This window comes from Budorcas taxicolor, chromosome 21, assembly GCF_023091745.1.
Source record: "Budorcas taxicolor isolate Tak-1 chromosome 21, Takin1.1, whole genome shotgun sequence".
Taxonomy (NCBI): domain Eukaryota; kingdom Metazoa; phylum Chordata; class Mammalia; order Artiodactyla; family Bovidae; genus Budorcas; species Budorcas taxicolor.
The window spans coordinates 26,941,617-26,963,512 of record NC_068930.1 but is presented as its reverse complement, the minus strand read 5'-3'; the positions used below and the strand labels follow the sequence as shown (position 1 = coordinate 26,963,512).

The 21,896-nt window shown below is 38.4% G+C and overlaps 1 protein-coding gene across 1 annotated transcript in view; it reads left to right on the top strand.

Moving 5' to 3' along the window:
• The window catches only part of HDGFL3 (HDGF like 3), a 75,015-nt gene that overhangs the window by 35,535 nt on the left and 17,584 nt on the right, over positions 1-21,896 (top strand). Inside the window, exons 2-3 of the mRNA XM_052659946.1 lie at positions 15,131-15,207; positions 20,130-20,268. Coding sequence (XP_052515906.1) covers positions 15,131-15,207; positions 20,130-20,268 — 216 coding nt within the window. The remainder of the gene's footprint in view (positions 1-15,130; positions 15,208-20,129; positions 20,269-21,896) is intronic.

Here is a 21,896-nt window from a genome sequence, read left to right as displayed (position 1 = left end):
AGTAAAACAAATAGAGAAAAGATGGAGGAAAGATTAATAAAGATTGGGAAAGGGAAGAAGAGACGAGAGAACACTAAATACCTTTTTTTTTTTTTTTTTCAAATTAAAATAGATAAATATCATCTTAATATTGGTTAAATATTATTTTGGAGAAGGCAATGGCACCCCACTCCAGTACTCTTGCCTGGAAAATCCCATGGACAGAGGAGCCTGGTAGGCTGCGCTCCATGAGGTCACTAAGAGTCGGACACAATTGAGCGACTTCACTTTTACTTTTCACTTTCATGCATTGGAGAAGGAAATGGCAACCCACTCCAGTGTTCTTGCCTGGAGAATCCCAGGGACAGAGGAGCCTGGTGGGCTGCTGTCTATGGGGTTGCACAGAGTTGGACACGACTGAAGTGACTTAGCAGCAAATACTATTTTAATAGTGGTCTTGAAATATAGGAAGTACTTTTTAAATTAAAAATGAGGTATTTGAGTTATAATTCATGTAATAAAAGTAAAGTTGAAGAGAAAAAACAGAAGCATAAAAAGCCAGACATTATATTACAAACAGAAATGGTCTCCATTTGTATCAGTAAAGTAATGCAATGTTTATAAGAGACCAATCTAACACGAAATAGTAGAAGACAAAAATTAGCTCCAAATTGAGAAGATACCATATTTGAATAAAACAAGAAGTGGCAGTGATTTGTATCATATAAAATAGAATTTAAGGGCGAAAAGCAGATATTATATATCATTTTGTTGACAACATAAACCTCAGTGAATTGACACCAAAAATAAAAGATGTGCCCAAATTGGTACAGATACTGTGAATTGGATTCATAGCTATTTGTATTTAGTTTAAAATTATTTTATTTTATTTTTTTGATGGAGAAGACAGGGTTTGGAAGATATGAGTAAAACAGGGAATTCTCTCCCCATTAAAATGTTTTGTATGAAATTTTGCTTATAATTAAGGGAACTTAGCTAGAGGAAGACCAGCTAAGACTCTCTTCTAGGGGAATGGGAAAGGAAAGGCTGAAATTCTGCAGTTACAGTATCCTTTGAAATTCAGACCAGGTTTCAAACTGGAGACTCATTCCAGACCCCCCTTGCAGTGGGAAAAGGTGCCTCTGTATCTAATCAGAGAAAGTTCTCATTGGGGCTTCCCAGGCAGGGCTGGTGGTAAAGAACCCACCTGCCAATGCAGGAGACAAGAGACTCGGGTTTAATCCCTGGGTCAGGAAGATCCTCTGGAGAAAGAAATGGCAACCCACCCCAGTATTCTTGCCTGGGAAATCCTATGGACAGAGGAACCTGGTGGCCTACAGCTCATGGGGTCACAAACAGTCTGACACGACTGAACACACACACAAGATTCTCATTGGTCCAGAGAGGCTGACTGTTCAGAGAAAAAGTCGTCCTCAGGAGAGTCTGGAAGTTTAATTGTCCTTTTGCTCTTTACATAATATAAATTCCATTCTGCAGTTATTTTTTTTTAAATCAGACTTGATCGTGCATGCTCTGAGCATCAATATTTTTATTGAATTACTCTTAAAAAATAATATTTTGTTTAGTTCTAATTACAGAAGAAGTATCGTTTTATAGCACTACCATGCCTATTCCATTGAGGTAGCTAGTACCTGACAGTTTGGTATGCACCCTTCCTCGTGTTTTACTCCACTTGTGTACACATTCACATGCATGCATGGTTTTATAGTTACCATTTTTATTCTGCATGATGCTCCTTGCTCTTTTCCTTGATATACTGCTAGCTTTCCAAGTCAACACATATGATCTTGGTTATGGATGTGCCAGAGCCTGATTGCACCGTAACTGACTTAACCACTCCTACACTGATTGTTGGCCTGCTAGTTGTTTCTTCTTTGGCAGGAGAACCTCAGTGAACGTGTTGGTTTGTTTATCTTTGTATACTCACTCATGTTCTTATTTCTATAGGATAGATTGATTCCTAAAAGTGAAATTGTTAGGCCATGTGGTATGTATGTTTTCATTTTATAACATATGCGATCATATCAGCTTCTTAAATGTTTGTAGCAGTTTATAGTCCTAGTAATTGTTTATGTGGGGTGGTGTTCACTTCCCTACACTCATTGTTAGGCACATTTCTAGCTTACAAAAATAATTCATGGAATCCTTTTGCAATGGGTGAAGTCACAAAAGAAATATGGGAGAATTTGGGGGTAATCTTGGAATACCAAAGACCTTTTAAGCATAATACAAACCTGTAAGTTACAAAGGAAATGATTAATAGTTTTTACTATATAAAAATTAAGAATTTCTGCTAGCAAAAAAATGTTGCAGATGAAATCAAGACATGATAAATGGGTAAAATACATGTAACAAATGGTAGGAAGAGGACTGACATAGATAGACAAAATGAGCTTTTAATGATCAATAACAAAAGTAGACAACAACCCAGTAGAAAAATGGGTATGAATAAGCAGTTTATAGAAATATAATACAAATAAATTTTAGCATATGAAAGGGTACTGAGCATCATCTGTAATTAAGAAAGTGCAAATTAAAACCCCATTTTTCACACAGCAGACTAGATAAAATAAATAGATCTTCTCCATTATTAGTAAAGATGCAGGGATTTAGAGACACATTATTGGTGGAAGTGCAATGTCTGACAATTTGGTGGTTTTTTAAAACTTTAAAAAAATATTTTAATTGGAATATAGTTGATATTGTGTTAATTTCAGGTATACAGCAAAGTGATTCGGATATATATACTTTCCCAAATTCTTTCCCATTATAGGTGGTTACAGGATACTATCAGTCCCTGTGCTATACCAGAGATCCTTGTTATTTATCCATTTTCTATATAGTAGTGTGTATCTGTTAATCCCTAATTCTAGTTTATCTCTCCCCTACCTTTCTCCCTTTGGTAACCATAAATTTGTTTTCAATGTCTGTAGTCTGTTTCTGTTTTGTAAATTTTTTTAAGAAGTTCAAATTATCTTTGTTTTATAGATTCCACATATAAGAGATACCATGTGATATCTTTCTCTGCCTGACTTGTTTCACTTAGTATGATAATCTCTAGGTCCATCCATGTAGCTGCAAATGGCATTACTTGATTAAAACTTCTTCTTTAAATTCAGTTGTTTTTAGCTAAAGTACATACACAGTTTTAAAACCCTTGGCATATAAGAAAGCACAGCAGTTTCCTGTCTCATATTGATTTATTGTCCAAACAATATTAGTTGATCATACTTTAAAAACAAGGTTTTAACCAACTTGTTATACCTTCGTTATCCTCTCTCCTCTCTCCTCCTCTTTTTACCAAAATATTATTACAAAATTTTTGAAATATAAAGAAAGTTGATAGAAAAAGTGGGCTTCATATCCCCACCACCTGGAATCTATATTTAACATTTTATTTAATAACATTTTATTTTATTTTAAAACATTTCTATCCATCCATCACCCATTTATCTTACTTTTATATATTTTAAATTAATTTGTGTACATTGTTATGTTTTATTCCTAAACACTTTAGCATGCATGTAATTAACTAGGATTTAATGTTTATTTACATTTTTGAGGTAAAAAGTCACTTACAGTGAAATGCATAAATCTTAAGTGTTCCATTTGATGCATTATGATAAATTTATACACCTGTTAAAACCCAAACCCCTATCAAGATATGAAATACACCATCCTCCCAGAAAATTCCCTTATGCCTGTTTTATAAGTCACACCACTCCCATCTATCCCCAGAGGTAACCACTGTTCAGGGTTGTTTTTTTTTTTTATGATAAACTAGCATTTTCTTTTCTGAAAATTCATGTAAATGGAATCATGTAATATTCTATTTATGCTATATTCCAGTATTATTCTTTTATGTACATTTCTGTCATTTACCATGTTTTTGAGATTCATCCATGTTATTGTGTGATTAGTACTTTTTATTGCAGAATAGTATTCGCTTGTAAGAATATACTACAGTTTGTTAAACCATTCTCATGTTGATGGATATCTGTGCTATTCCAGATTTTTACCATTCTGAGTGAAGCTGCCATATAGATCCTTATACAACTCTTTGTGTTAACTTGGATTTCTCTTTCTCTTTCATTTCACTTTCATTTCCCTTGGTTAAATGTGTAAAGCACTGTGACCATTTGATGTGTTAAAAGATAGATAAAACTTCATATCTGTCAGAATGGCTAAAATTAAAAAGACTGGCCACACTAAATGTAGGTTAGGGTGCAGACCAGATGGAACTCATGTATTGTTCAAGGGGTTATAAAATAATATAACCACTTTGGGAAACAGTGTGGAAGTTTCTTAGGTTGTTAAACATACACATCTATTATTGCCCAGTAATCCTTCTCCTCAGTTGAGTTCAATTCAGTCGCTCAGTTGTGCCCGACTCTTTGCGACCCCATGAATTGCAGCACCCCAGGCCTCCCTGTCCATCACAATCTGCCGGAGTTCACTCAGACTCACGTCCATTGAGTCCGTGATGCCATCCAGCCATCTCATCCTCGGTTGTCCCCTTCTCCTCCTGCCCCCAATCCCTCCCAGCATCAGAGTCTTTTCCAATGAGTCAGCTCTTCGCATGAGTTGGCCAAAGTACTGGAGCTTCAGCTTCAGCATCATTTCTTCCAAAGAAATCCCAGGGTTGATCTTCAGAATGGACTGGTTAGATCTCCTTGCATTCCAAGGGACTCTCAAGAGTCTTCTCCAAAACCACAGTTCAAAAACATCAATTCTTCGGTGCTCAGCCTTCTTCACAGTCCAACTCTCACATCCATACATGACCACAGGAAAAACCATAGCCTTGACTAGACGGACCTTAGTCGGCAAAGTAATGTCTCTGCTTTTGAATATACTATCTAGGTTGGTCATAACTTTTCTTCCAAGGAGTAAGCGTCTTTTAATTTCATGGCTGCAGTCACCATCTGCAGTGATTTTGAAGCCCCCAAAAATAGTCTTGACACTGTTTCTACTGTTTCCCCGTCTATTTCCCATGAAGTGATGGGACCCGATGCCATGGTCTTCGTTTTCTGAATGTTGAGCTTTAAGCCAGCTTTTTCGTTCTCCTCTTTCACTTTCATCAAGAGGCTTTTTAGCTCCTCTTCAGTTTCTGCCATAAGGGTGGTGTCATCTGCATATCTGAGGTTATTGATATTTCTCCCGGCAATCTTGATTCCAGATTGTGTTTCTTCCAGTCCAACGTTTCTCATGATGTACTCTGTATATAAGTTAAATAAGCAGGGTGATAATATACAGCCTTGACGTACTCCTTTTCCTATATGGAACCAGTCTGTTGTTCCATGTCCAGTTCTAACTATTGCTTCCTGACCTGCATACAGATTTCTCAAGAGGCAGGTTAAGTGGTCTGGTATTCCCATCTCTTTCAGAATTTTCCACAGTTTATTGTGATCCACACAGTCAAAGGCTTTGGCATAGTCAATAAAGCAGAAATAGATGCTTTTCTGGAACTCTCTTGCTTTTTCCATGATCCAGCAGATGTTGGCAATTTGATCTCTGGTTCCTCTGCCTTTTCTAAAACCAGCTTGAACATCAGGGAGGTCACGGTTCACATATTGCTGAAGCCTGGCTTGGAGAATTTTGAGCATTACTTTACTAGCATGTGAGATGAGTGCAATTGTGCGGTAGTTTGAGCATTCTTTGGCATTGCCTTTCTTTGGGATTGGAATGAAAACTGACCTTTTCCAGTCCTGTGGCCACTGCTGAGTTTTCCAAATTTGCTGGCAAATTGAGTGCAGCACTTTCACAGCATCATCTTTCAGGATTTGAAACAGCTCAACTGGAATTCCATCACTTCCACTAGCTTTGTTCGTAGTGATGCTTTCTAAGGCCCACTCAGATTAGTGATCACACCATCGTGATTATCTGGGTCATGAGGATCTTTTTTGTACAGTTCTTCCATGTATTCTTGCCACCTTTTCTTAATAGCTTCTGCTTCTGTTAGGTCCATACTATTTCTGTCCTTTATCGAGCCCCTCTTTGCGTGAAATGTTTCCTTGGTATCTCTGATTTTCTTGAAGAGATCTCTAGTCTTTCCCATCCTATTGTTTTCCTCTATTTCTTTGCATTGATCACTGAAGAAGGCTTTCTTATCTCTTGCTATTCCATGGAACTCTGCATTCAGATGCTTATATCTTTCCTTTTCTCCTTTGCTTTTTGCTTCTCTTCTTTTCACAGCTATTTGTAAGGCCTCCGCAGACAGCCATTTTGCTTTTTTGCGTTTCTTTTCCATGGGGATGGTCTTGATCCCTGTCTCCTGTACAGTGTCACCAACCTCATTCCATAGTTCATCAGGCACTCTATCCTTCTCCTAGGATCCAAAAAAAATGAAAAGCATATATTACCCTCCCAAAAAAGTCACAAGAATAATTATAGCAGTTTCATTCACAGTAGTCAGAACTGGAAACAGTACAAATGTCCTTCATTACATTGGAGAACAGATGCTGTAGAATACTACTTGGCAATATAAAAGAATGATGTAGGAATGATATTACTAATATAATATGAATTCATCTCAAAAAGACATTGAGAAAAGAAGCCAATGACCAAAGACTTCTTGCTATTGTTTTTTTAAAACTTCTAAGTTCAGAAACAGGCGACATTGGTCTATGATGACCGAAATCAGGAAAATAGTTGTCTTGGTAGACAGAAAGTAACCAGTAGAGAAGCTGAGAAAATGTTCTGAGACCACTTAAATGTTGCATACTTGATTAGGGGCTGCTTATATGGGCATACGCATGTATCAGAATCTCACTAGATTTACATTTAGGATCAATATGTTTCACTATATATTAATTTTATTCCAATAAAAGTGAAAGTAAACCCTAAAAGTGTATTTTATACCTCTTCAAAATTGAACCTATGTGGACAGTTGCTTAAAAAACTGAGGATAAGTTGGGGGAATGGGCCAGACATTTCATTTAAAAATATGATTGCTATAATTTTTTTAAAAAGATCTGGCACTACAAATAAAGATCTTATATGAAGATCATAAGCTACACCCCTTGCTCTTTATTGTTCAGCCTGAGTTCTTCCAGTTGTCCAGCTGGCTCTCTGCAGGTGCACTGTGAGATGTATTAATGCCCCATGTATGCTCCTTCCGGAGAAGGCAGTGGCACCCCACTCCAGTACTCTTGCCTGGAAAATCCCATGGATGGAGGAGCCTGGTAGGCTGCAGTCCATGGGGTTGCTAAGAGTCGGACGACTGAGCGACTCCACTTTCACTTTTCACTTTCATGCATTGGAGAAGGACATGGCAACCCACTCCAGTGTTCTTGCCTGGAGAATCCCAGGGATGGAGGAGCCTGGTAGGAGGCCGTCTATGAGGTCGCACAGAGTCGGACACGACGGAAGCGACTTAGCAGTAGCAGCAGCATGCTCCTTCAGAATCAGCAGTGTCACATACCAACACGGCACCTCAGTAAGTCATCTGGCCTGCCCCCTACATAAAGCCTACAGTAAAAGCGCTGCGTTCTAAGTATATTGTGACCTCTCAAAATTACTTGAAATTTTTTAAAGATGAAAATGGCAAGGTTTTTCAAAGTTTTATGGAGTGAAAAGCAAATTGTCTTTTAGTGTGAGATCACTCTGTCAACTAACAAGTAATGGTTTTATATTCTTGAAGATAATTAGGGACTGATTTTCAGCAGATTTTTTGAACTGTTATATCGCAAGTTATTTCCTTATCATTCTTGGGGTCCTTCTAAGAAAGTATTATTTTCAGATATTAAGATGATCAATTACCTGTTTGTTAATTCAAATATACTCAAATTTTAAAAATTCTTTTCCTGTCCTCTTGTACACATTTCCTTTTTCCATACTGTGCTTTCTTCCCCTACAGTGAATTTGTTGACTTATTCGTAGACTTCTTTTTACCTGAAACCATTTTATGATAAGATCACAAGCTTTTTTACCCTCTGTAATTTAACCTTACTTCATAAACTTTCATAGGTAAAATGGTCTTTTTATTTCTCCACATTCTTAGTCAGCTGGCCCCCACAATTCTTCTTACTGGCATATTCAAAGAGACAAGTTGTTTGTCCTTGTTTTCTTTTCTTAAGCATAGAGATTCCTTTATACTATGACCTTATAATAGTTTTTCTTAGTAATGTTATTGAAAGTGTTCTGTGATGTACAGTTCTCTTCTCCTTCACAGCCAGGGTTACTGATTCTCTCTCTGTGCAAGTGTAGTTAGGGCTTCCTCAGATCCTGAGTGAGTAAGGAAACCTTGGTCCTCGAGGAATATTTATTGCGCTCCCACCCAGCATCAGGTGCTGCTTTAGGCAGTAGAGCTATTGTGGTGAACAAAACCAAGATTCCTTCTCACAGAGATTATATTCTAATGTGAAGACACAACAGATACTCAATGTCAGGGGAATTCTTATAATAAAAATAAAGCAGAATAAAAGAGAATGACAGGGTAAGAGGTACTATTTTAAGTTGGGTTGTAAGGGGAAAATCTTCTGATGCAGTGCTGTGTGAGTAGACATTTGAACAAAGTAAGTGCATGAATGGACCATGAGCTTTTCTGAGAGAAGAGACACTGCCGAGGGAGGGACCTTGGTATCTTTGCCTAGCCCTCTGGACCTCAAGACTTCTCATCCTCCATTCAACCCCACCCCCAACTACCATCTGGACTCGTATAGTAGCTGAAACCGCTAAGGTACCACTGTGTGGAACCTCTTACTTCAGCATTCTGATGAGATTCCCCTGATGTTGGTGCCTGTTTGTATTTTGATCACTTCCTATTCAATCTATTGATCAGAGACAGTCCCCCACATGTTTTTGGTAATGGCTCACACAAAACACTGGACAGGTAAGATAGCCAACTATTTATTAATTCTGTAAACTCACTCCCAGAGGAGGAAGACACTGCATGCCATACAGGGCAACCTAGAGGTTGCCCTCAGAAGCAGTGAACAGCTGGGGCAATGGGAGGCAGGTTTTGTAGTGTCAAGAGAGTGGGGTTCCCACAGGAGGGTGTGATTGTCTTGTTTGAATAATTCGGAGACTAGAAGGGAACCAAAACCTGCTACTTAGGGATAGAAAGAGACTGTGCGTGGTCCCTCTGATGAGGAGAATTTTTTGACCAGGGGACCTTGTCCACAGAGCAGAATGAGGAAGAGAAGTTGTGGGTAGGCCATTCAGAACCATCCAATGTTACAGAATATTGAGGCAGCACATAATATTGAGCTTGCAGTCTTATACCACAGTCTGAACCAAATTGTTTCCCAGTGAGTACTATGAACTCAGTAACATCACAGAATTATCAGACTTCATAGCTTGATTAAGATTGGAGCTTAGATATCTGAGGGTAATGAATAATGACTTAGTCAAAGTAACAACATAATGTTTTAAATAAATTAGCATTGAAGATGATGACCCCCCCTTTTTTTTTAAACTTTAACTCTTTAGCAAGGAACTTCTGTTGTTTGGTGTTTTTTTTTAGCAAAATTTAAGGGTAGGAAAGAGCACAAAGTTCAGGAAGTTACTCTAGTGAGATATGACTGTCTATGCAGAGTATTCAGGAGATAGAGAATAACCTTTGCCATATTTTGTTACAAACGGATAGAGTATTCCAAGACCAGTTTGTTATTTTAACAGAGAAAGCCAAATTCTGGTTTTGTATTAATAAGTATTTGACATTAATGGATTTATAAGCTTTTACTTTTTAATATTACAAGTAAATCCATCAAAACTGAGCCAGCTTTGGCAAAATTTTAACATTTCATTGCATATTTTTAGACTGTTACTTGCAGTTACTGTTGTCCAGGGCAAATAAATTTCCCTTTGTACAAATCTGCAGCTTTCAGTATCCAGATTTGTCCTGTTTCTCACTATGGTACAACCTAGATACTTAACTTCAAGTATAGGACTAACCTTTTCCCATTAATAAACAAGAGCATATGCCATTCATTACCTTTGCATACATGGTTGTTCTTCTTGTCACTATGATCTTAGTATAGTCTCAATCTCCATATTAAATTATAATTTAACCAAAGTAACTCCTATTTCACAGAGAAGTTGAGAAATTTGTCACATACAAGTGTTTTAACAAACCAGAAAAGCTCATGGATACACATAATACAGATATCCTTTCCAGTACATTTAAAAGTTAAAAGTCATATATTTGTTAAAACTACACTTGCTGAAGGCTTCCCACGTGGCGCTAGAACCTGCCTGCCAATTCAGGAGACATAAGAGGTATGGGTTTGATCCCTGGGTTGGGAAGATCCCCTGGAGGAGGGCATGGCAACCCACTCCAGTATTCTTGATTGGAGAATCCCATGGACAGAGAGGCCTGGTGGGCCACAGCCCTGGGGTCACAAAGAGTTGGAAGTGACTGAGCACCGGAGCATGCGGCACACATACTTGCTGACCAGTCGTTTCAGCGTTCTGTCTCAGGGATTACTCGGAGATGCAGAGATGTCCTTTAATTAACTTAATTATTAGTCCAAGGCCTTAAAGTTTACTATTGGAAACTGTGTTTGATCTTAACATCCCACAGAATATAATGACTGTTGATACAGGAAAGTTTGTCAGAATTGTAATTTAAGTTTACATTTTCCTGTATCCTAAACATTATATGGAAGTAATACTAGCTTATCAGTAGACTCTTTTAAATTCAGATGTAAATTAGTATCTTCATGAGAAACCCCAGTTTTATTATTTTTTATTTACTTATGTTACACTCTGCAATGATTAAATCCAGATAAAGACAAATAGTTGTTTTTAAACCAGAATTGTAAACCAGTCTGATTTGTTCAAAGATTCACTTTGATTACTTAAATTTGGATTCATGTATAAAAATATTCTTGTGAGAAGGGTTTTTTCCCTTAAGAGGCCATCACAGTGTAGCACTCCTTTAAAAGATTGAGAATTGTACATACATTTTATACGTTTTTTAAAAGTATTAGGCAAATAAATGTGCACTGATGCAATTTTGCAGTCTCAGTGCAAAAATGCTGCAGATTTAAGCAAACTTGGTTAATCATAGGAAACAAAGGTGGCTCACCAGGAGGACCCCCAACAGGAAGGTGGAATGTCTTATTATTAACATCAGAAACAGCTAGGGAGCCCTTCTACACTTTTGGTGGAAATATGATTTGGTGTAGCCACTCTGGAGAACAGTATGAAGGTTCCTTAAAGGTCTAAGCATAGAGCTGCCATGTGACCCTGCAATCCCACTCTCTGGCATGTATTCCAGAGAAAAACATAGTCTGAAAGAATGCATGCACCCTAGTGTGCGTAGCTGGAGGTTCTTAAAACACTGATTCTTGGGCCTAACCTGCAAGGTGTCTGAGTCAGTTGGCCTGGGTTGTGGACTGAGAAGTCGCATTTCTCCTAAGTCCTTAGGTGGTATTGATGGCGAGGGCCCAGGGGTGAGACTCAGATGAGTCTCAGAGAACAAGTTTCCTAGGAAACATGAGGCCCCTCCCTCCAGGCCCCACCTCCAGGGCCCACGGGACAGTCTCAGTTTCTGCCTGACCTCCCCGAAGTGTCTCTGCAGTGAGCAGAGCAGACGAACAAAGAACAATAACAAGTACTCTACGTTCACTTTTTTAATTTCTTGGGGATTGTTATGTTCCTTTATATTAGATTTTTGTAATCTTACTAGTATCTATAACTCAATAAAAACAAAACTCTTTCGTTTTAAGAAATTTATATCTAATTTGTTAATACATTTCCTAGAAAAAGGAAAATATTTCAAACTCATGCAAGGAAGGGTAAAGACTCTTTCAAGTATAGACACACACAGAGGCCTCAGCTTCAGGTCTACAGCTTCAGCTGTAGGTTAAAGGACGCACTAAATTCATACACTAACTGATCTGGATCTCAAAGGGCTTTTCTTCTTTCCAGTAAAAGCAGGACTTATTCTTCTAGAAACCAGAAGACTGTTGTATCAGATTATTTGCCCTGTCGTACCCAAAAGAAACTAGATCCCCATCCTCCTATTATGGGGAATAACACTGGCTGTGTGCAAACCAGAATCAGAACTGAACATAGCCAAGAACCAGAAATAAAAGTGAAAATAAAATTCAGGAAAGCAGAAACAGTAGAAAAACAAAAGCTCCAGTACTCTGGCCACCTAATGTGAAGAGCCAACTCATTGAGAAAAACCCTGATGCTGGGTAAGATTGAGGGCAGGAGGAGAAGGGGGCGACAGAGGATGAGACGGGTGAATGGCATCACTGACTCAACGGACATGAGTTTGAGTAAACTCCAGGAGACGGTGAAGGACAAGGAAGCCTGGTGTGCTATGTCCGTGGGGTTGCAAAGTCAGATACAACTTAGTGACTGAACAACAACAACTGAAGATAAAGTTCTGTTGCCACTGAGTACTCACTTTAGAAGCCAAAACAAACACAAAAACCAGTGCCTCGGAGGTGCACTCTTTAATTGGATCAAGAAAGTATATCTACTTGAACAGCTCAGCATAATTCCAGAAGTGTAATTTTCAGAACAAAGACTCTCAATTAAATACAGTGAGTGCATGTCAACTTTAAACACCTTTTTGAGGGAACCAGAGTGATGATAAAGTCGCTGTCTTGACACTGTGTATCACAGGAGGCATGAACTCAGATATTCAAAGAGGCCAAGCAAGTCATGTACGTAAGGGAAGCAGGCATGTAAAGGCTCACCTGGAGAAAGGTAGACAGGTTACACCTGAGAGCGCAGACCTTGTCTGCAGGCAGCTGTCGATCATCTTCAGCTGATTGTTGCCTTGTGGGAATCAGGCTTAGTGTTGCCCAGCCCTATCTTCAGTATTTTTTCCACAGAAGCTATTAGTCTGGATTTTAATAATGAATCTTCCAGTATTAAAGTGTTGACAACTAATTCAGTATTTTTAAAACAGTGTATGAGCCAAACAAAGCATTTCTTCAGGCTGGACATGGGCCTAAGAGCCATCAGTTTGTAGCTTCTACAGTAGATGTTAGTTACATAACATCACAGCAGAGGAAGAGTTCAGTCACAAGTTATGTCTTATGTGAAAGAAAAGTTTTAAAAGATTTTTTAAAAAGATTCACTTTCAGTTTTCTCACAGGGGTGGAAAAAAACCTGATGTGATAGTGTTTTGTCAGCTAGCAATTCAGTGCCCCCCCACATACATAAACATATGCATTTCCATATTAATTTCTATTTTTTGTTCTTTTAAAATATATTCACTTTCTGGAGATCTGTACCATAGCAGTGTGAATATTCTTAACGTTACTGAACTAGAAGTTTAAAAATGGGTAATATGGAAAATTTTATGTTAGGTCTTTTTTACCACAATAATATGTGTGTGTGTGTGTGTGTGTGTGTGTATAAAACTGAAAATATATTGAGTTTTATTCAGAATGAAATTATTCATTTTAAATTGTCCTTACAGGGTAGTATATTGAATGTAATACAAGGTTTACACAGCAGTTGTATAGTAAGTGGGCTTCCTTAGTGGCTCAGATGGTAAAGAATCCACCAGTAATGCAGGAGAGCCAGATTTGATCCCTAGGTCAGGAAAATCCCTTGGAGAAGGGAGTGGCAACCTACTCCAGTATTCTTCCCTGGAGAACTCTATAGACAGACGAGCCTGGCAGGCTATAGTCCATGGGGTCACAAAGAGTTGGACACAATTTAGTAACCAACACTGTATAGTAGGTAACAGGGGCAAGCCTAAGAGACAAGGAGATAATTTGAAAAGCTGCTATGGCCTTGTCAAAAGGTCATGAGAACTTTTTTAGGGAACTAAATTTAGTAATGGGAATGGTATTCAATTTGGAGACATTTCAGGAGCCAAATTGGAGAAGCTGGTGAAAAACTGAACATAGTGCTTGAGGAAATAATAAAAAGATTAAGGTTTCTTTCTTGGTAACTGATTGTGCCAATCCATAAGACAGGAAACAAAACAAATTCAGAGAAAATTAGTTCAGTTCTAGACAAGGCATGGGATTTCAGGACTTGAAGGAAACCTAGGGGTTATCTAGTACAACCATCTCATTTTGAAGATGTGAAAGTCTAATATTAAGTGATGTTTTCTATATCAGTCAGAAGCCAGACTTAATTACACATTTCTAGACTTAAAGTCCATCTTCTCTCAGTATGCCAGAACATCTGTTCTGTGACACATGGTTCATTCAGTTCAAAGATGAATGTGTGATATTTAGTAATCTTCAGTCTGTTGGCATATGTTAGTTAAGAAGGCCTTAGATTTCTTCAAGACACTGGATACCAGACCCTTTTCCTTGCTCGATAAACTACAAGTGTGTCTCTTCTTCTATTCGTAAACTTGTCTTAATTTTAAGCTGCTTGCAGGACCTATTAATGAAAATGGTTTGAAGGTATTTATAATTTCAAGCCTGGAGTTCAAAAGAAGGGTGGGGGCTGCAGATGGAGATTTAGAAGTCAAGGACCATTTCTTGAAACATTCTAGGAAATAATGGGTCTATATGTAGCATTCTGAAGAGTTTGGAAGTTCTCAAACTCAGCTGTATGTAAGAATTGATGGATCTGGGGAAGGCTGATGATCTTTACTTTTAAAAAATCCCAGAGGTTTCAGGTGCACAGCTCTGAGAAGCTGTTAAAGGATTTGACGCAATTGAATATGCTTTTGAAAACATGGTTCCAACTTCAGCTTGTGGGGAGAGTCTTGTAGTAGACTACAAGACTACTACTACTACTTGTAGTAGTCCAGGCAAGAGATACCTTTTAGCCACTATATAATATTTTGTTAATTTTCCATAATTCTCCTATATTGTAATGCTTATGTTTCTAGGGAGTGTGTGTGTGTATGTGTAAAAATTTGCTGCTATCCCCCCAAAGTGCATCTTTTTTGTTTCTTTGTTCTTCTCTTGAAGTACTTCACAAGGACAGATTCCCAAGTGTAATTCTGTTGAGCTGAAGGACGTGAGTAGTTTCGGCTCCTGATTATGTGTTGTCATAATGGTTACTATCAGTTCACAGAGTTACTCTCCATATGATGTGTCAGTAGGACCTCTAGAATCATTTTATAAGGTTCAGGGAAAAGAAAAATGACTGGGATTTTTATTAGAGTAATTTTATTTTGAAAATAGCAATAAATTATCATGACAATGTTTGTTCATGTTTATGCTATTTAACCTGATTTTATCTTTAACAGATCGATGAACTCCCAGAGGGAGCTGTGAAGCCTCCAGCCAATAAGTACCCTATCTTCTTTTTTGGCACCCACGAAACGTAAGTCAACAAAACAACATACATTTTCAACAGTTCTGATTTGATTCTGCTAGATGACATATGTTGTTAACAATCACTTATATTATTTTATATACTCTTAAAATCATTATAACCACTTATATAAAATTACAAAGGTAATATATCTTTTCTTAATGTCAAGATTTTTCATTCATTTTGCTTTTGAATGTCATTTGTTTCTGCTTAAATGTTGGGCATGGCCCAGAAGTTTCTTTTAGGATACTTTTCAGTACTAGGGTGATTTTCTTGTCATTTCTTTTGTAGCTCTTGTATATTTCCCTGCTAGAGTTATGTCTTCCATTCATATTTCACAGTCTCTCGGGCCTCTTCACAGTTTGTCAGTCTCTGAAGGAAACGTACCACCTTTGTAAGTTTTTATAATTCTGTTGGTCACTTAGTACAGGTTAAACTGTTGAATAAAGGAAACTGAAAATACAGTGTCTCAAATAATATAGGCATTTACTATTTTTTTAAAAAACAACCAGAGAGAGGCAGATACATCAAGGTGGGTAGTCAGCTCTGTTCCAGGGACCCAGGTTTCTTCTGTTGTGTTTCTGCGCTTCCATGGGGGTATTGGTCTTGTCCGCTTATTTTGAAAAGTGAACAAAAAAGCAAAAACTGGCTCAGCAGCGCCCATGCATCTTCCAGATAGAGGGAAGGCGGAGAGAGAAGAGGTAAGGAAATGACAGGGAAATTGAATATGTCTCTTATACTTTTGTTTATTCCAGTGGCAAGAACTTGGTCAGTCATAAATAAGGCCATATCAAGCTGTAAGGAAGCTGGAAACATGGTCTCTAGCCAGGCAGCGCTGTTGGGAAACAAATTGGGAGGAGTAATCCATTAAAAGGAAGAAGATGGTCGTGGGTACTAGGGAACAGTAGGCAACCTTGACACACTGAGAACACATATGGTTGTTTACAACAAGGGCACAAATGGAATAGGAGTTGCAAATGGGAGCAAAAGCTAAAACTACGATGAAATCTTGTAAGTCTTCAAAGTCAGGGCTGTTCCTGTGTTTATGTGAATGTTAACAGAGCCAGGCATGCACTTCTCCTGACGGTGCTGTCTCTAGCACCCTTACATCTTCCTTATTCTCCTACGGAAAGAGAGTTAGCCAAGAGAGGGCCCTTTAAGTCATAGTTCCTGCTTGTCTTCATCTGAGAAACATTTATGTTTCTTTTAAGAGGTTAGTTTTCTTTTCTTTGTTTTGTTTTTATCTAATAGACACTTGTGGACAATGCAACTTAACACATTTTTCTCCTTGAAGAGGTTGCTAGAGGCTTAAGAAATAAATGTTTTACCAAAGTAATAAGTGCTCAGGGCTATGTGATACCTGTTTTTGTATTTCCCTCATTCCTAACTCTGTTTTGTGTCTATACATTATTTTGCTTTTCTTTTAGGACTTAATTCTAAGTGATCTGATTGTATATCTAGAACAAGGCAGAATTTAATAAATAAGATTATTACATTCCCACTATATATACCAAAGTCACCCATTTACTCATATTATGTGATGACTTTCATTCACTTAGTAAACATTTTCTGGGTATTCTTTGAGGCACTTGAAATAAAAGTTGCCCTTTAAGAGCTTGCCACCTGGTATATTGCTAATAAATGTAACAGAATCATTCCAGGGAACAGTATGAAGGATTTTATGGAGCTCTTTCTTGTAGCACCCTTAATATAAGTCAGTGGCATAATTCCAAGTCTCAATTCAGTAAAAGCATTTCTACCAAGGAGCAGTGTGTTATGGTCCATTTGTGAATTTTCTGCTGGTTTGATCATCCAGGAGTAGATTTTAAAACATCTAGAGGACAGTGAACTTCAGAAAAACTGTTACAAGATTGTTTCAGCTGATCATTTACGAGGTATTGGGTGTCCTTGAACCTGAGATTATATGCCCTGGCAAGTGCCTAATATTCAGTCTCTCTATGAAGGCAAAGATTATGTGAATGTTGCTAAGCCCTGTATACACAGTGCTGTGCACAGTGCCTGGCTTATGGCAGGTGTTTTCAAAAATAGCCGTTGAATGAATTAAAATTGATTCAATGAAATAAATGCAGTGGGGGGAAAGTATGTGAAAAGCGAGGGATTTAACAAGAAAACTATCAGCAGGAGCACCCCCCAGGCAAAGCCAGAATTCTCAGAACATGGCTCTGAATCTGTTGCTCAGACAGACAGGAGATTGGAGCCCAAATTTCTTCTGCCACATATAACTCTACCCCTGTAGTTTTAGTCTGGACAATTCTTAAGGCAGCCTTTGCCAGGAAAAAAAAATAACATTCTTAGAGCATATTACTTTGAACAATTTTATTTTCTGGTCTACCCATTAAAATTCATAAAACATATAGCAAAGTTAACCAGTTGAAAGGAGATTTGATTTGTGGAATTATCTGTAAACCAGAAAAACCCAAGATCATCTATCAAAAATAAGAATTTGTTTTAGAATAGCTCATTCAATCAATGTCCCTCTTTCTGGCAATAGCTCACATGGCCAGTTGAATCATTAACCCTGGCTCCTGTGGCATAAAGTACAGACAAGCTCTGGTTAGCATCAATAGCTGACATGAACCTCAGGCAGCTTAGCCCACAGTTAATTCCTGTACCTAGAGTCAAGGACGACTGGAGAAAGGTCAAAAGCTGTAGTCTAATAATTTATGTCAAATTGCTCTACGGGTGAAATCACCAGACCCAAAGTCACATGTCCTTCTCATGCTCAGTTTGATTAAAATGTCCAGTAACCTAATAAACTATCTCTGGATGCAGTGAAATACAATCATGCTGAACAGTTAAAGTTGAACAACCAAAGCAGATGTGGTGATTGGGGTCAGAAAGCGTGTTTGGGTAATTTTATCAACTTGAATTCTTGATCAGCTGGGCAGTGTAAGGAAGGGACCAGTACTAAGATCCAGTCAGAAAATGGAATTTATAAAATCAACAGTAAACTGTTAATCCATTGTCTCAAAGCTTTCAATATAACTTCTGCTGATAAGTTCCAAATACACACCTCTAGCACAGACGTTTTCCCTAAATTCCAGATCACCTGCCCAGTTGCCTACTTGACGTCTTCACTGGGATATCTAACTAGGTTTTCAGATTTAACATCCAGAACTGAACGTGTCACCTTCAAATCTTGTTCTCTCAAAAATTTTGCGTTTCAGTATACTAAGTCCATTCTTCTAATTTCTCAGTCTGTATCCTTGGCAGGTGTGTGTGCATGCTCAGTCATGTCCAACTCTTTTTGAGCCCATGGACTGTAGCCCGCCATGCTCCTCTGTCCCTGAGATTTCCCAGGCAAGAATACTGGAGTGGGTTGCCATTTCCTTCACCAGGAGATCTTCCTGACCCAGAGATCCACCCTCCATCTCCTGTATCAGCTGCATTGGCAGGTGGATTCTTGACCGCTGAGCCACCTGGAAAGCCCATATCATTGGAGATAGCCTTAGTTCCACCCTCTCACATACCATATACGACTCACCAACGGATCACCTTGGCTCCTTCTGGAGAGTGAATTCAGAATCCAGCCACCTGGATCCTGAATCCTCACCAACACCCTGGTCCTAGTCACCGTTGTGACTTCAGTACCCTCTAATTAGTCTCTCCACTTCTGCCCTAGTACCCAGACCTTCAGTGTGTTTTCAGCACAGCCAGAGTGACCCTTTTAAAACACAAATTGTCACACTCAGAACCGTTAATGGCTTCCCATCTGACTCAAAGCCTTTGTAGTGGCCTCAAAGCCCCATCACGATCATGCTCCCATACTGGTACCTTTCTGACCTCGTCTCACAACTTTGTCTTCACTCATTTCACTCCAGACACGCTAGGCATTCTTCTATCTCAGGGCCTTTTATACTTGCTCTTTCTTCAACTTGCTCTCCTCTTCCCCAAATAACCACATTGGTCCCTTCTTCACCCTGTTCAGTTCTTGGATGTTCCCTTTTCAGTGAGGCCTTCCCTCTTGATCTGTATTTCTAAAACTGTTAAAATCCACACCAGTCCTTACTATCCCCCTTCTCTGTTTCATCAATAGATTTATTTATTTTTAGCACATGGTACTATATTTTATTTATCTTTTCTATTGTCTAGACTCCTACCCTTGCTACTAGAAGTATGCTCTATGAGGGCAGAGATGTTCATCTTTTTGTTCCCTGAAGAACGCCCAGCACCTCCGGAACAGCTGACACTTTAGAGATGTTCAGTAAAATGTGAATAAATGAGTCTCAGTTTGAAATGCATCTCAGCCAGGCTGTGGGCCTCACTATGTCATCTGCCAGATTAATGTCATAGACAGTAATGCTGAAGACTTTAGTTTAAATGCTCGGATCTCTAGGCCAGCCTCAGGATTATTCTCATTTTCTTTTCATAATTATGACTAATTTAGGATTAGGTTTAAATTGGATTATTCTATCTACTTTGCCACTTCTAATTTTTTTCTTGTCTAATGCCTCATTAAACACTAATGATTTTTTAATTTATAGAAATAATAAATATACTAATGTGGTATATAGAGTTAGAATCATTTTTTACTCTAGTGTTTCTGTTTTTACACCCCTTACCTATGAAAGATTAGCATATATAAGTCTTAGTGTAAGATGATTTAAGTGGTCAAAGTAGACATCCTTAAAACTACTTGTTTAACTAAAATCAGTTTCAAAACAAAAAAGAAATTAGTAATTTAAAATCAAAGCAACACAGTCAGCGTTGCTGGCCTGTATACCTAGCTGTCCATTTTTTTCTACCTTGAATTATGTGTGCAAAACATCTTGTGATATGTGCCTAACTCAGAGAGTTTATAAATACTTATAATTTATATACTAAGATATGCTCTGACACCTGAGTTGATATTAAAAATGCCTTACATTTGAAGGTCAGATGTCAAATCTCTTTCTGATGTGTCTCTGCAGTGCTTTTCTAGGTCCCAAAGACCTCTTCCCTTACAAGGAATACAAGGACAAGTTTGGAAAATCAAACAAACGGAAAGGATTTAATGAAGGATTGTGGGAAATAGAAAATAACCCAGGAGTAAAGTTTACTGGATACCAGGTGACAATTTACTTCATTATCACTTGCTGTGTCTCATTTTTTAATTTTAACTTTTTTCGATCTTTCTTGTGTGTCCTTTATATTAACAGTTACCCACCACCCATCTGAAGTCAGAATTCTGTCTTGCTCCAGTCGTACTTTGGATTAAATGTTCAGGCATACCTTGCTCTGTTTCACTTACAGACACTGCATTTTTTACAAATCGAAGGTTTGTGGCAACCCTGCATTGAGCAAGTCTGTTGACCTTGTTTTTCCTCTAGCACTTGCTCACCTTGTGTCTTGGCATCATATTTTGGTAATTCGCTCAGTATTTCAAACTTTTTCATTATTCTTCTATTTGTTAATAGTACCCAATGATCTTTGATATTACCATTATAATTGTTTTGGGGTGCCACAGACCCCACCCATATAAGATAATGAACTTAATTGATGTGTGTGTGTTCTGAGTGCTCCAGTGATCAGCTATTCCCCTGTCTCCCTCCCTCTCCTTGAGCCACCCTGTGAGACACAATATTGAAGTTAGGCCAGTTAATGACCCTGCAGTGGCATCTAAGTATTCAGGTGAAAGGAAGAGTCAAGTTTCTCACTTTAAATCAAAAGCTAGAAATGATTCAGCTTAGAGACTAAGGAAGTCATGTAGGAAACTGGCATGGGCCTAAAGCTAGGCCTCTTGGAGCCAAACAGTTAGCCAAGTTGTGAATGCAAAGAAAATGTTCTTGAAAGAAATTAAGAGTACCACTCTGGTGAACGCATGAATAATAAGAAAGTGAAACAGCCTTATTGCTGCTATGGAGAAGGTTTGAGTGGTCTGGATTGAAGATCAAACCAATCATATGATTCCCTTCAGCCAGAGCCTAATCCAGAGCAAGGCCTAACGCTCTTCAATTCTGTGAAAGCTGAGAGGGGTGAGGAGGCAGTAGATGAAAAGTGTGAAGCTAGTAGAGGTTGGTGCCGGAGGCTTAAGGAAAAAGCTGTTTCTATAACATAAAAGTGCAAAGTGAAGCAGCAGGAGCTGATACAGAAGCTGCAGCAGGTGATCCAGAAGCTCTGGCTAAGGTGCTTCATGAAGGTGGCTACACTAAACAGATTCTTTGGTGTAAATGACACAGCCTTCTATTGGAAGGTGCCCCCTAGGACTTCCACAGCTAGAGAAGAGACTTCTTCTGCTGACTTAGCTTCAAAAGGTAGCCTGACTCTTGTTAGAGGCTAATTCAACTGGTGGCTTTAAGTTGAAGCCAGTGCTCATTGACCATTCTGGAAATCCTAGAGTCTTTAACGATTATGCTGAATCTGCTCTGCCTGTGTTTTATAAATGGAATACCAAAACCTAGATGACAGCACAGTTTACTGATCACATGCTTTACTGAATATTTTTAAGGCCACTCTTGAGAACTACTGCTCAGAAAAAAAGATTCCTTCGAAAATATTCCTGCTTATTGACAGTGCATCGGGCCACCCACAAGCTCTGATAGAGATGTACCATGAGATTAGTGTTATTTTCTTGCCTGCTAACATCATATCCATCTGCAGTCCATGGATCAAGGAAAAATTTAGACTTTCAAGTCTTAGTATTTAAGAAATACATCTTATAAGGTTTTAGTGGCCATACTTGGTGACTCCTCTGACAG